This window comes from Mesocricetus auratus, unplaced genomic scaffold (genome assembly GCF_017639785.1).
Source record: "Mesocricetus auratus isolate SY011 unplaced genomic scaffold, BCM_Maur_2.0 Super-Scaffold_100018, whole genome shotgun sequence".
Classification (NCBI taxonomy): domain Eukaryota; kingdom Metazoa; phylum Chordata; class Mammalia; order Rodentia; family Cricetidae; genus Mesocricetus; species Mesocricetus auratus.
Genome location: NW_024429199.1, coordinates 161,608 through 176,981, shown reverse-complemented (window position 1 = coordinate 176,981; position 15,374 = coordinate 161,608). Strand labels below are relative to the sequence as shown.

The window sequence follows — 15,374 nt, the reverse complement described above, 5'->3', positions numbered from 1 at the left end:
ATGATGGGATTACAGAAAAAGCCATCACTACTCACTGCCTCTACAGCGCCCTGCTCAGTAGGAGTGTGCCAGGTCTTTTCTGTGGTCATGCCTCCACTTGCCTGGCAGCTGGCTCACAGCTGGGCCACTGCAAAGCAAGTTCCATGTACAATCCCCCTTAGCTTAAAAAGCAGGTTTGGAAGCAGAAGGGCACAAATTAGCATGAAAACAACTCCTGGGCCCCTGAGTGGCTCAGCAGCAGTGTGCTTGGCAAAAAGGGCCCTAAATTCCCTCTTTGGGGCCAGCAAAGAAAGAGAAAGGCAGCCAGATCACAGAGAGAAAAAAAATCGAAGTTGCATTTTGCAGTTCCCTCTATGAACCAAGGGAAAGGCCCCATGCAAACCAAACTTTAGGCTCCAAACTTGAAGTTCCATTTAGGTACTTCCCATCTCCCCGGGATGAACACTGATGCTTATGGAGGGATGAGTGAAACCCCGCAGCACTGGAGGAAGGAGAAGGGGAGGTGCTTTGGCAGGGTGGGGCCTTGGCAAATAGAGGAAGTTGTTTCACACATCTTCAAAACTCTAAACATAGCACAGGCGAGTGTTTTGACAGAGAAGAAAACGGTTCTGGGTCTCTGAACTTTTCTCTACACTTTTCACAGCACAGAAGTTCAAGAATGCCTGAAACACATAACTTATTCTCCCCGCTGGACCACAAGTGTCTTGGGGTAGGGGTGGGGGTATCTTGGTGTCTGTTTTTCCGTGGAGTCTCTGAGTTCCTTGTACACAGATTTAAAAGTACTTGGTAAAAAGGGGGGGCGGGGAAGATGGTGGTGGCACAGGCCTTTAATCTCAGCACCAGGAGGCAGAAGCAGGTGGATCTCTGTGAGTTTGAAGCCAGCCCGGTCTACAGAGAGAGTTCTAAGACAGCCTATACAAAGAAACACTGTCTCAAAAACAAAATAACAAAACCCCCCTAATAACAAAAATAAAACTAAACAAAACTACAAGGTGAGCAAATGGGAGGCTATCACACACAACCACGTGTAAAGCATGGCCCGAGCATCTCCCTGCCTCCTAGGTTTAGAAACACCCAACTAAATAACAGTTGGTACTTACCATAGAATCTGATAATGACATTCCAGAAAAAGAAAGGCCTGGGTCGTACCGGTTGGGTTTCAAAAGGCCCAAGAAATCCGTGTCAGTGGCCCCCATGTTCGGCACGTTTGACTTGAGAACACTTTCGACAGGCTTTTCCATGTCATCACTGTTCTTCAGTGTGGGTAAGTCAGAACGTTTGCAATCTGGCAAGGGTAGGTTGCTCCGAGACCTCAAATCTTCCCCAGTCTCCTCTTTCTGTGGGCACTTCTCCATGTGGCTTGGACTTTTCAAACCCAGACGAGATGTATCTGATGAGTTGAAATTGAAGACCTTTAAGGAGTTGTTCGGTGCAAGATGTGGTTGGTCTTTGTCTGAGCCACAGGGCGGGTCACCCTCCTTCCTGGGCTGTACCAACGAAGACTGAGATACAGATCTGTTCTGGGAAGTGCTAAAAGATGTGGTCATGGTGTTGACTGACGTCACAGAGGGAGAAAAGATTTTGTCTTGTGGCAGAGAAGAGAGCATGCTGGAGAAAAGCGTGCTTTTTTCTAGCCTTGATCTCTTCACACCACAGTTGGTGATGCCCCTGTTCTCTTTGTCATCCGAGGCTGTCTGAGGCTCACTCTTCCCATTGGTGTTAGCATGCAAGGACTTGAAGAGGACACTCTGTTCAGTGGATGCTCGCTTTGCTCTCAGTTTGGAAAGTGGGTCATGATTCTGCGTCAGACACAAGGCTGGTGACATTTCTGGTTGGCTCTCCTTCTTCTTCCCCAGGCCGACGGTAAACACACTGGGATCAAACACCTTTTCTAAACTGTCCTCGTGAATCGGAGGCATGGCAAAGTGAGGGGCTGGAGAGTTTGGGATCCGGGCCTTCTTTTTTTTCTGGGGCACGCATACTGTGCTGTCCATATTTTTAATAATCTCAGTGAATTTTTCCATATCAGAAGAAGAATCAAAGACACTATCGTCACTACTAACAGAAATGTTCAAAAGACTGGTAGGGGTACTCTGACTGGTGCCATTTTGTCCTGGCCTTTGGGGACTTTCTGAATGACGTTTGCTGCTGGGAGAGTGGATGGGGCTGAACTCGGCTGTCAAGGATGTCCTGCTGCTCTGACTTGGAGCCTGGACAGGCAGAGCCTTTGTGGGTTCTGGCTGTATGATGTGTGGGCGAGACTGTGTCACATGCTCTTCTGTACAATGGGTGTGCGCAGGTGATGTGCCAGGTACATCCTCCTGCTGGGGAGCACAAGGAGCAACAGAAACTACTTCAAGGTCATTGTTGTGACAACTTGGCAGCTGCACCTCTCTAACTTCGGAGCTTTCTGAGATGACCTGGGAGCTCACATCCTGAGGGCTCTCCACAGGAAGAACAAAGGACCGGACCTGGACGAGGACCTTGGATGGACACTCATTCCCCACAGTTTCTGAGCTGTGATCTGGGGATGAGGTGGGGCTGGCTTCTCCCGCTCCAAGTTTGGAGGCTGGCTCTTTCTCAGTGGGAGGAGATACTGGCAAATCACATTCATTGTGGTTTTCAGACACTTTTAGATCCGGGCATGGAAAACTGCGTACGGAAACTTGAACGCAGCCGTCTTGAAAAGCATCCTCGGGAATGGGAGCAGGAGGCAGGAGAGAAGACTCCCTAGATGACCCAGATGCGGGCTGTGAGTCAGAAAATGCACCCTGTGGCTTTGGAGGAGACTCTCTGGCATTAAGAATGGCGGGGATGTCCTGTGCAGTATCACTCATGTTGTCAAGTACAAGGTTTTTGCTGTCAGCAGCCTCTGGGTGGAGCTCTCCTGAGAGCTCAGAGTCCTCGGCAGGAATCCCAGCAGTGGGCACTGGCTGTGCACGACAGGCAGCATCTGTTTGCACATCTGCCTTATCACTTTGATTAGGCTCAGGGCAATGGACCTGATCCTCCATGGGCTCTCCTCCCCCTCCCCTGGAGGTTGGCAGAATCTCTTCTCTGGGGCTAGGGACTTCCGAACCTTTGGCATCTGTGGATGCCTCCTTGGTCACCAGGCCATTCTGGTGGCTGGTTGATAAGGCTTTCTTTTCAGGTTGCTCCATTTCTTTGGCTTTCTTGGCTAAGTTTAGCTTAGCTCTCCCAACAAATGTCTTATTAGAGGGAGGATTGTTCCTTGTGTTGCGGATGTCGGGGTGTCTAGGGCTATTGTTAGCCCGCTTGTTTTCAAATAAGGAGATTTTGTTGGCAGTGTTTCCTTTATGAACTGGCTGGCTAAACGGATTGTGCTCATTGCCCAAACTGTCAGGGTTCTTTGGGGTTTTCAGATTTAGTTCCACATTTTTAGGTCTAGCAGGACTGCAAGAAAAAAGCAATGGGGGAGTTAGCCGCCAGCCTGGTGTTAAGTGAACATGTAAACCAGCTCACGAAAGACTACATTCTTCGTATCCTCCAGGTGTATATTTGCTTTTCCACGAAACTTCTTAAACAATCCTACAAATATTAGGATGTATATTCGACAGAAGAGATTATAAATCTAAGAAACTATTAACTTACCAAGTATTAACATGCATTCACAGTGACTGGCAATTAATTAATACACATTCACAATGATTGTCAATTGGATTGAAAGATACTATAAAGTATAAGGAACGTTACAACAAATTTAAATATTTAATGTATCCCCATATTTTCAATATGTAGATGAGTTTCCCAGACATCAATTATGCATTTTTGTCTACTGTAATGTTTTATTCACCTTTAGTTTTGGGGGACAAGGTGCCATGTGGTTCAGGCAGGCCTGGAGCTCACTGTTTGGCTGAAGACAACCTTGAATTCTTCATCTTCCTGCCTCCACCTCCCAAGTGCTAGGTTATAGGCAGGAGCCACCAGGCCCAACCTTCTGATAACCTTTTAAAAATTATCTTGTGGAGAGGAAAGAAGTGATGGTTCAGTGGTTAAGAGCACTGGCTCTTAACTGAGTTTGATACCCAGCACCTACATGGCAACTCAAAAACAACTATAACTCCAGTTCCAGGGGAAATCCAACATCCTTTCCTGGTCTCTGTGGGCACTGCATGCATGTAATCACATGTAGGCCAAGCACCCATACACATAAAATTAAAATTTTAAAAATAAAAACAATTGCCAGGCAGTGGTGGCTTTAATCCTAGCACTCAGGAGGCAGAGGCAGGCGGATCTCTGTGAGTTTGAAGCCAGGCTGGACTGACAGCCTCCAAAACAATACAGAGAAACCCTGTCTCGTAAAACCAAAAAAAATAAAAAATAAAAACAATTACAAACTTACTGTTAAAAAGCTAATTTAAAAGTAGAGTATAAAACATATTCACCTAGTATTGCCTCTTAGGATATTTTGTTTCTGTCATTCTGCCATCCATCCCCTTAAAATTTTTCTGATGTATGTGTGTTCAATATCTGAAATTTGTAAAGTATATGTGTATATTTTACCCCCCCTGTGTGTGTGTGTGTACTGAAATTTGTAAAGTATATGTGAATATTTTTACCCCTCTCTCTCTCTCTGTCCCCCCTTCTGTGTGTGTATGTGTGTGTGTGTGTGCGTGCGCGCGCGCACACACGCACGCGCGTGCACGCCTGTGCGAATTCAGAGGACAACCATGGGTGTCATATCTGTGTCTTGTTGAGGCATAGCCTCTGGATGTTCACCACTGCACACACCATGCTATCAGGCCTGGAAGTCACCAGGCCTTTCTTGACTTCACCTTCTACCTTGATATAGGAGTGTTGAGATTGCAGACACACCCCCATGACCAGCTTTTATATGGGTCTTGGAACTCAAGTCCCTACTCTGTACCCACCAAGCTGTCTCTCCAGACCTGGAAAGTGTTTTTAAATCATTCATAAACCTGCTGTCAACATTCTGCCTCATTCCCAACGGCTTCCTATGCATAAATATTTTACTAGAATGGAAACTGCTGTGTTCATGGGGCTTGACAGCTTGCCTCTTGCTAAGAAAAGGGATGAATTATCATCATAACTGACAAGTCCTTGAGATTTTTTTCCTTAAAAAGCTTTTTTTAAATGTTTGTGTAAGATGCCATCATATGGCTATAACATAATTTGTTTACTCTCGGGCAGTTGCCCTCTCCTTCACATTTCTCAGGTCTAAGTACTTGCTGTGGGAAATAATGCCTTTGAATGGACACAGTGTGCTCTTTCACAGAACCGAATGTGTTCTCTTGGCATTTGCAGGCCCTGGCCACAGCCCTGGCTCTCACGCCAATATCCATAAGGACTTAGCCAAATTATTTTATATCTCTGGCCTATTCTGTTTTGTATCTGTAACTTAAAAGGTAACACTAAACACCTACATGGTTTGGAGCACAGTTATTTTTATTTCACCCAAAACTAATGGTTAAGGGAATTTTTGGACCTCCCCTAAGGGGTTACACTAGGGCTAAGAGAGGCTGTAGGACCGGGAGGGTCCCCATAGAAGCTTTCAGTCAAGATCATTCCCACTTTTCTATTTTATGACGCACTCTATGTAAGTGTTCCTGGGGCAGTCAAAGGGGCTTGTAGTAAAAGAAAACCACGGCTCTCCAGGCACTTGACAGTTACATCATTTGGTTTAACCCGTGTACAGCTTGTATGTTCTGTTCCAAGTCAAGAAAACTGAGGTACAGAGAAAGGAAAGGACTCTCCTGAAGTCATATAGCTAGTGACAGGCCCTCCATCTGAGGCAGGCGCTTTGTCCCGGACACATTATTCCATGTTACCCTGCTTCCCCATTAGGGGTCAGAGAAGACAGACCTGAGTAATCCCTCAGCTGCTTTCCATAGTATCACTGGGGTGGGGGTAGGGGTAGGTAGTGAACTTGGGGAAGATTGGGGAATACACGGGGTGAGGGGGGTAAGAGTTCGGTGTGCTATCAGGTTTATCAGACAAGGAAATCCCAAGCTCTACAGATTGGTGTTACACACCTCACAGCCCCCAAGAAGGTGGGACCTGCTGAGCCCCCAGAGGGATAAAACGAGAAGCCCAGGTTAGATATCTGAGTTGACATATGCTCATAAATTTCTCCTGGCACTGCGTTCCCTGTTATCTTCATAATGCCCAGACTTTCTTATTGCCAGCTCACATCTTAAGCTTAAGAGGCAAATAAAAGCCAGACTTGGTGGCCACTGCCTGTAATCTGGAGGCAGGAGAATCACAAGTCCAAGGTCACCCTTGGCAACCAGAGTGAGTTGGAGGCCAGCTTAGGCTACATGAGACCCTGTCTCAAAAAAATAAAAACAGAAAAGCAAGCTTCAGGACTGAAGAAACACATGTTTCTCAAGTGCTGTGTTAATTAATGAGTAAAGGTGACATCCCTGGAATAAAGATATATATATATATATATATATATATATATATATATATATATATAAATGTGTCCAGTCAGCACAAAAAGGTGTACAGCAGGGGACATCAAAGTACATCTGGGATGCCAACAGGAAGCACTACAGGTAAGCCCATGGCTCCTGGAGGGTAGGAAGCATGTCTGCTTATTAAAGATTTACACCGGATCAAAGCATCTTTTACAACTCAAGCTCTCTACCATTAAGCTGTGCTACCAAGAGTCAGTGCAATTAACCCAGCTGGGGCTGATTAAAAGGAAGGCTCCTATAATTCGTGTTGTAATGCTTTCATTATGACGTGAGAGGGAGTCCAAAGGGCCAATGAACTATAAAAGGAATGAAGAATTCAGTCATCATTTTTCAGGTGATAGGCTTTTTTTTTTTAGCTCTTTGATCAGACACCCCACCTCCACCCCCCAAGCCAGGTTTACATCTGTAGTTCTGTAAAGTAGCAGAAAGGCCTTGAGTTCCAGGCCAACCTGGGCTACGTGATGATCTTGGAGCCACCCTGGGCTATACGGTGAGCCCATCAAAGAACCTAATCACAGTCTGTCAATATCTTTGCCTAATATACAGCCATAACAGGACTAAAGGGTCTGAAAGCCCCTGTCAGGCCAAAGAAGAACTAGATAAAATTTTCCACTCCAATAATTTGCCGTTCATCAATGTAAGGCATGAAACAAATTTAAATAACATGAGTGACAAAGAAAAACAAAAATAATCAGTGGTGAGAAAAAAGACACATGGCTCAGTTTTGGTAGGAGGAAGACCCAGAGAAGAGTTCCATTGTCAGATCCCTTCCTGAACTTGTTTTCAGTGTAACTTTTCTGGTTTTTCCACTGCTGTCTTCTGATTGGATGACAGGTGGAGCGTCCTGCCGCTTCTCTCAGCCAGACTTAGCAGGTTTCTGTGTTCCCTCACACTGGTCTTCCACAAATAATGGGCATCATTCAAGCAGGTTACTTTCCTGACGCTACCGTTACAGAATAAACAGCTCATTATGTCAAAGGTCTCCAGGCTGCCAGCTGGTGAGGTAGTTCAACGTTATTCATTAAGTACATTTCCCTGCTGGCTTCCAAACAGACCTCTTTCAATTTTAAGAAGTCCAATAGAATGAAACCGTTCAGTTCAAAACGGCAAGGCAGCAAATGACTGGTCTTTTTGATCAATGTGTGAATCAACGTAGGAAAATTTGAACACTCAATAATTTTCACCTGCTGGGGGCGATCAGTTCCATAGAGCGCCCTCCCTGTCTTGTCCTAGCCGCACAAATCAGTGACCATCAAGCCACAGCTGGGGCTCCTGTACTTCCAGAACCCTTAAGATAGCAAAATACACTTGGACCATCTTTGATTTGTGGGCTTCTTGCTGCCACAAGGGAGGCATAAACGTTGAGGACAACAGACTGAATCACAGGTGTGAGTCATGGCCCCCCATGGCACACAGCACAAAGGGCACTCAATAAATACTTTCGAAATTGCTAAACTTAAGAGAGCACAGATACAGTTGGTTGTTTGCGTCCTTTCACTTAGGCAGTTTTCAGAAATAACAGCGATCATCTCAATAACAGAAAAGTTATTTCCAGCCCAGAAACAAAAATACCATCAGGCTCCCTAGATCACAGAAGGCGGAATTATTAGAGCCTTCCTTTCAGCTTACTTTGGACAACAATGTACTAACTTCATTAAACGTTCTCAAAAAGTCTCCCTTGTCAAAGCCACTAGGTCACACTCAAAATACTGCTGGCTCCCTGTACACTTTGGATAAAGAATATAATTAGCTAAATCAAGCGGTTAAGTCTTATCATTTCTGTTTATATAAACACCGCGCCTCAAGGTATATCTTGTTTTTGCATTCATTTTAAATCTTAAATTAAAGCAGGAATTAACAGTGGAGGCTGCCAAAAATGTGTCATACTCTAACCCTTAGCTCTGCAAACAGATCCTTCTCTCTTTGAAGTTTTCAACAGGAAAAAAAATATGGGCTACAGACAGTCGTACAACCCTGAGCAGCCAGCCCCCTGCACAGACCGACACCGCAGCTACTTACAGGGTCACTTTAGTGGTCACAGTGGACCTGCCCACACCGAAATGGTTCCTGGGCTTCAGGCCTTCGGCGTCCGACGCTCCTGCTCCCCTGGCCGACTCTCGGCTGCGGCCCCCGTCGCCCCGGCCGTCGAAGTGGTGGGGCAGCGGGCCCCTCTTGTGCTCCGGCTTGATCTCGGGCAGCAGCGAGCTGCTCCGGACCGTGAGCTCGCGCGGGACGACGCGGCCCGCCTCCTCCCCGCCGTCCGCCGCGGCTGGCGCCCTCTTGGGTGGAGACTCCTTGGCGGGAGCGCGCGGGCCGCTGCTGGGCACCGCCTCGGGGACGCGGCTGCGACCCCTCCGCTTGGTGGGCGACGAGGCGGGGGTCAGCTGCTTGCCGCGGTCCGGCTCCCCTCGGAGCTGTCCCCGGGGGCCGGCGCTGGGTTTGGGCTCCGGACTGGCGGCGGAGGCTGCGCCCGCGTCGGGAGTCGCGAGTGCGGATTTCACTTTCCCTTCCGCCGGGCCGTTCTCAGCGGCCGCGTCTGGCGCCACCTCGTCGTTGAACACCGCGTCGTCCTTGACCGCGCTCTCAGGCGCCGCGGCGTCCGCGCCTGGGGATTCGGTGGACTTTTGCGACTTCCTCCGCCGGCCCGACCGGCGGCCGCTTGACCTCCTCTCCATGTCGTCCGAATCGTCGCAATCGTCTGTCCCCGGAGCTATAGGGCCCGGCTCGTCCACCTGCGCCACCTCAGTCTTGCTCAAGTAGATGTCCAAAGTTAGCACCTTGGAGGGTTGCGCGCGGTCGACGGAGAGGGCTGTGCGGCTGGTCTCTGCGCTCAGGGAGGGAGGGTCACCTGGAGCAACCGCGTCCCCGGGGGCCCCCAGAGAGCCCACTTCGGCACCCACGCCAGGGGCTCTGGCGGGGGCCTCTCCAAGTCCTCCCACGAGGCGCTCCTCAGGTGGCGACCCCGACACACCCCTCGCTGTCTCTGGTTGGAGGCCAGCAGCGCCTGGCAACGCGTCCTCCCCCGGACTGCGGGCGGGCGTCTCTGCGCTCTCCTGCCCCGAGCAATTCCCCGGTGAGGAATGCGGCTCCTTGGCAGCGGTGGTGGCATTTGGGAAAGTTTCTCCCTCTGCCTGCAGAGGTTCTAATTGGACTGAATCACTGTCGTGGCTCTGCTGCACAACCCCTACACTGCTGCTGGAGCAAGGTGACAGTTCGACGTCGCAGGGGGTTGTCTGAACAAAGCTTTCTGCTGGCTGGCCTGCCACCTGCCCGGAGCCCGCATTGGTTGGCTTTGGTTGACTACCCTGAGCCTTAGTTTTCTCACTCTCTGTTTCAGAGAGTTTAGCAGGGACCGATTTGGTATTTGAGTTGGTGGGACTCTCTAACCCGTTCCTGCTGTTCCTTCTCCTTCCAGCCGTAAAAAGAGTGCCAAGTTTCCCCAACACTGGCTTCCTTCTGGTGTCTTCTGGTGGTTGTGCTCTGGACTGGAAAATAAAAGGAGACGGGGAGAGAAAACATGAGAATCCGTTTCGTTCCCCTTTGGTATGTTACAAAACTGCTGGGAACCAATTTGGCAATGGATCAGGTGTAACTGAAAATGAAAAGATAGAGCCAGCCAGGTGTGGTGGCACACAGGCGTCTGGTCTTTATTATATTCTAACTAACTATATATACACACATATGTACACACACACGCGCGCACAGTGTCTCACTATGTAGTTCTGGCTGTCCTAGAAATCATATAGAGCAGGTTGGCCTTGAACTCACAAAGACCCGCCTGCTTCTGCCCACTAGATGCTGGAGTTAAAGGCGTGCATGTACCACCACATGGCTAAATTTAGCATGACTAAATTTCTTTTTCTTGTACTTTTGGTTGTGAGCCTAGCCTTTAACAGGTGAGCCATCTCTCCTGCCCTAAATTTCTTAACACATTTTCGAAGCTACATTACTTAGAATAGTATTCTATTACAAATGTTTTTAATCCGAAAAGTTCAAATATCACATGTATACAGTAAACAATTCCCAGCTCTCAAGGGCTTCTGCTTTTTATCTTCTTCCTTAATAAAAATGCAAATTTAAGGAGCCAGGCACGACTTCGGGGCCCGCGGTTCACCCCCAAATATCTGAGGGAGGAATTTTTACAGAAACATCCCCCTTTCTTTTTGGGAGGGGTGGATTGGAAGTGACACAATGGAAAACAACAGGAAACACCTGGCTTACCTTTAAGCAAAGGTGCAGGAATGCAGCACCTGGCTCCGCCCTGCGGGACGCTCACCCAATGGGGCCCGCGTGCTTTGCGTTTAAACCGCGCGGGCCGCAGAGCGCTGTCCCGCCTCTTCCCAGCTCAACCCGAGGCTTCACCTGGGAGTCTGTGTACCGGGCTGAAGGGGAGGGGCAGGCAGCGGGCACCGCCCACGGAGGGAGGAACGTGGAAAGCCAGCCGAGCTGACACAGCCTGGGGAGCTACAACCCGCACCGGGAGTTGCAAATGGATGAAAGCTGCAAGCTAGCCCCGCAGAGGGGGTTGTGGGGCTGGAAAGGGGAGGTAGCCGAGAGCCGCTCTTGGCTCCCAGGTAGCTTGTGTACAGGGTCAACTCACCACAATTCCCTACCTAAGGACAGTCCCTTAAGAGCCAAACCATAAACTAAGATCCCAGGTGAGAGCCCCACCTTTCTTTGCTACAGGGTGAGCGTTAGTTCAGGATGGTACTGATTCTCCACTGAGGGAGATCATTTCTTCTGCGCTACAAAAGCAGCCAAGGGAGTTCGGGGATTGCCGGAAGTGTAAAAAACCTGGGTAATACGTGCATGCGATCAAGAGTCAACACGAATCTGTTGAGACAGTCTGGCAGCGTTATGTCGTGTAACCCGGTTGCTGTCTACTGAGGAAGTGTGTTACCTACAGTAGATGGGGAAAAGATGTCCAAAGGCTGGGACCAACGCAAAATGTACTGGGGCCAAGGGCGATAAAGTCAGAATTCAAACCCATGCCCTCCAGTTCCAACCAGTGCCCCATCTAGTCTATTACAGAGGACCCTCAGGTGTAGAGGGAACCCGTGAACCCGAGTGGCCCCAGATAAAAACTCCAGACCCCCTGGACCCAGACCACAGTCAGGACTCCAGGGGAGGCGCTGAGGAGGAGAGACGGTTCATCAGAGCTGCAACAGAGGCACAGATACAGGAAGGCACCCAGAGCTCTCGGGACTGACGGGATATGCTTCTAAAATCTACCCAGATTTAGCTTAGTTCAGTTCTATGGTGCTTATGAAAATAATAGAGGAAGAAATGGATATGGCTTACAAACTACATAAGGCATTTTGGCATCCTAAAGAAACTATTTTTTTTTCTTAAACACGATTTCCAAGTATAATACCTCCCCACTGAGATCTGCTTAGGTACTAGACACAAAGTGATTTACACACTCATCTTTCCAACAGCCCTTTCCAAAGCCTCATAGCTGGAAAGTCCTTCTGAGTCTGAAAATAGAGTCCTTTGTTTCTGTGCCTGGACGGGCCATCAAGCATACCCTGAAGAAGTAGACAGGAAAACAGGCTTGAGTCTATTGGCTCAGTTCCAGTCCCTGTCAAAATTAAACAACGAGTGTATATATCATTCTGTCCTACCAGTGATGTTGCAATCCATCTTTCCCATGCTGAGAAGATGCCTGGTCAGCAGCCCTCTATTTTCTGCAAGTGTCCCCGCCCCAAACCCTAGATCTTAGTTGTAGTTGCTTTTTATAAAGCCAGTGGCTTGCTCTTCAACTTGATTATCAACTCTTTGATCTCTGATACCCCAGAGAAACACCCTATTTTTACTTTTGGGAACAGTGCTGTTGAATTTTCGAGAATTTCATAGTTTTGGTTTGCTTATACTAGTACTTTTATTACAACTCTTTCAGAAGAGCCCAAACTCTACATCAAGTGGTGAATGGATAAACAATGGTGATACATCTACGAAACACATTAGCACTCAATGATAAAAAGACAAGCTTTTGACAAGCGAAGATGTGAATGACTCTCAGAAGCATTATGCTAACTAGAGGTGAGAAAGTAGCCTGCTGACCTAGCGCAGGAATCTCAAAAGAATATAAGGAGATAAATATGAAGACGAGTTTGTCCTGACTTGTATATGTAAGTTATATCTTAATAAAGTTGTTTTAAAGTAAAGCTTTCCCCTGGGAAGTAAAGGACACATGGTTTGTGTCAAGTGCACAGTTCAGTTTTTACTGGATGGGGAGTGTGGAGCCCATTCATTCGGTTCAAGGGAAGTCCTCAGTCTTTGAGAACACCTCCTTTCTTCTTCTTCTTTTTTAAAAAAAGATTTATTTATTTATTATGTATACAGTTTTCTGCCTGTACGTATCCATGCAAGCCAGAAGAAGGCATCAGATCTCATTACAGGTGGTTGTGAGCCACCATGTGGTTGCTGGGACTTGAGCTCAGGACCTCTAGAAGAACACTCAGTGCTCTTAACCTCTGAGTCATCTCTCTAGCCCCCAAGTACCTCCTTTCTTAATCAAGTTACACATTTCTTTACAGACAGAGATTGTTTCTGTCCAGTGCTCATGGGGAGGACTGACAGATGAAGAACCAAACCCAGGCAACTTTAGGGTTTAGAATCTTAAACCTAAGGTATGTGGGCACAGACCCTGCACCTTGTCCCTTAGCCCTGCTAGGAAAAATGTTTGCAAAGAAGGTCCTGGGACCTATCAGGATGCTCCATACTCCCTTGAAGTATGCCCGCCCCAACTCTCCTCTCCTGTGGACCTAGGGGTGATCCTGGGGTGCCCTGGTGCTGGATATTCCCAGGGTTTGATGTTCTCAGAGCCTATGCTTTTGGGCTTGGCATTTGTTCTTTTTCTTGGCATTTTGTTCTTCTTTTCTGAATAGATTATATATCTCAATCTATCTATCATCTGTCATTTGTCTAATCTATCTAAGGCTTTACTGTGTGGTTTTAAAAATAGAGAAATTAAAAAAGTTTTATTTGCTTATTTTTCCCCACTGGAATTGAATCCAGGGCCCTGTATAGAGGGAGCCTTTGAGCTATACTGCCCTCCAAAATACAGGCTTAAGCTACTCTAGTCTTCAACAATCAAAAGCAAAAAAAAATTCCTCCAGTAGAGTAAGAAATACCTAGGGCTAAGGAAGTTACTCAGCTTGCCCAGCATGCATGGAACACTGGATCCCACTCCCAGCACTGCCATATACAGTGGGCATAGTGGTGCATGCCAGTTATCCCAGCACTCTGGAAGTATAGGCAGAAAGATCAGGAGTTCAAGCTCATCCTTGACTATACACGGAGTTTGAGGCCAGCCTTGGGTAAATAAGATCCTGTCGATTATTATCTCAGAACCATGTGACAGCTAACTAAAGGACAGAGATAGAGAGCAGGGCATGGAGAGAGAAAAATTCTCTGCAGTTGGGTAGAAAACCTCAGTGTTCTTTGTTGGGGAAACACATATACACATACACATACAAATACACATACATACATACACACACACACACACACACACCACAAAAGCAAAAACAAGAAAGATATTTTACCCTTTAGATTGCTGTTTGGGTTTGGTTTTGACACTGGGTATCACTATGTAGCCATGGCTAGCCTAGTACTTGATACACCTCAGAGTTACAATTAAAATTGCATTTCCCCACACTAAGTATAGAGCTGACCATATCTCAGTACAGAGTCAGAGACAGGAAATTCCATCCAGGGAGGATCCAGATCTAGATCTTATACACTACAGGACTGGCTTTGGCTTAGACACTTAAACCATCACTCATCATGTTGTCTTCCTTCCTGTGTTCCTTGTGCTAATGTATGTGACCCAATCTAAACGTACACAGATAATGCAAAGCAATGAAATGGTCACTAACTAGACTTATTAAGTACTGATATTTTTCATTTTAATTTTTTCTAATATATATAATCCAGGTCCCGTTCTCAGAATATATCCTTAATAATTTTAGCCATTTCTGGAATGAGGGCCTTTGTTTGTTTTAATGGGTTTATGTTTATTTGTTTGGTTGAGTTTTTGTTGTTGTTGTTTTCTTTTTCTTTCTTTCTTTTTTTTTTTGAAGTAGAGTTTCAGTGTATTGCCAAAGTTGATCTCGAACAAAGATGCTCTGTTATTCCATTTAAGCTGTGATAGCGATTTCTCCCAAGATGCTTGCGAACTGGTCAGTGGGAGGCAGACCTCTGATGGAGAAGCTTATGGAGCTGTTCCATGTGACTGTTTTGATCTGTAGTCCAATTCAAATGGTGCAATCTGTAACATGTTAGGCCTTTCTCTCTGTCTTCTCTCCTCAAAGGCTCCCTGAGTGGAATGTTTTCTGGATTGATTGCTCAGCTCTTTCTAATATTAGTTACTGCTTCCAATATCATTTCCATCTCTGCCACTTTTTCCTCTTGTATTTTCTGAGTCTCTTCTACTCCTTCACTGTCATGTGACATGTACTCTTTTACTCCTCCGTATTTTTTCTAATAATGTCATGAAAGCCAAACAAGAACCACATCCTATTGTGAAAAATTAGTTGTGCTATTCTGTTAAAAAGAGTGGCAGAATCTTTCTCTCTCTATCCTTTTGTTTGCTTGTTTTTGGTTTTTGAGACAGGGTTTTTCTGTGTAGTCCTGGCTGTAGACTTACCCTGTAGACCAGGCTGGCCTGGAACTCGCAGAAATCCTCCTGCCTCTGCCTCCGGAGTGCTGGGATTAGAGATGTTTGCCACCACTGCCCAGCCATATCTCTTTTCTTTAATTTGCATACTCAGTGATATCCAAAATAGAGGTGGTACCGATTATAAAGGCTTTCATTTAGAAAGAGTTAAAGGTTCACTCTTCTGATGAGTTTCTTTTAAAAGGCTGAATCCCAAATGGGGGTGCAACTCAATGATAGAGCTCTTGTCT

At 46.8% G+C, this 15,374-nt stretch overlaps 1 protein-coding gene across 1 annotated transcript in view; it reads right to left on the bottom strand.

Annotated features, from left to right (window-relative positions):
- Crybg1 (crystallin beta-gamma domain containing 1) overlaps positions 1 to 9,938 on the bottom strand; it is a 53,996-nt gene extending 44,058 nt beyond the window's left edge. The window contains exons 1-2 of the mRNA XM_005073209.4: positions 8,481 to 9,938; positions 1,101 to 3,414 (exon numbers count right to left, since the gene is read on the bottom strand). Coding sequence (XP_005073266.1) covers positions 1,101 to 3,414; positions 8,481 to 9,136 — 2,970 coding nt within the window. The 5' untranslated portion in view covers positions 9,137 to 9,938. The remainder of the gene's footprint in view (positions 1 to 1,100; positions 3,415 to 8,480) is intronic.
- Between the last annotated feature and the right edge of the window lie 5,436 nt (positions 9,939 to 15,374).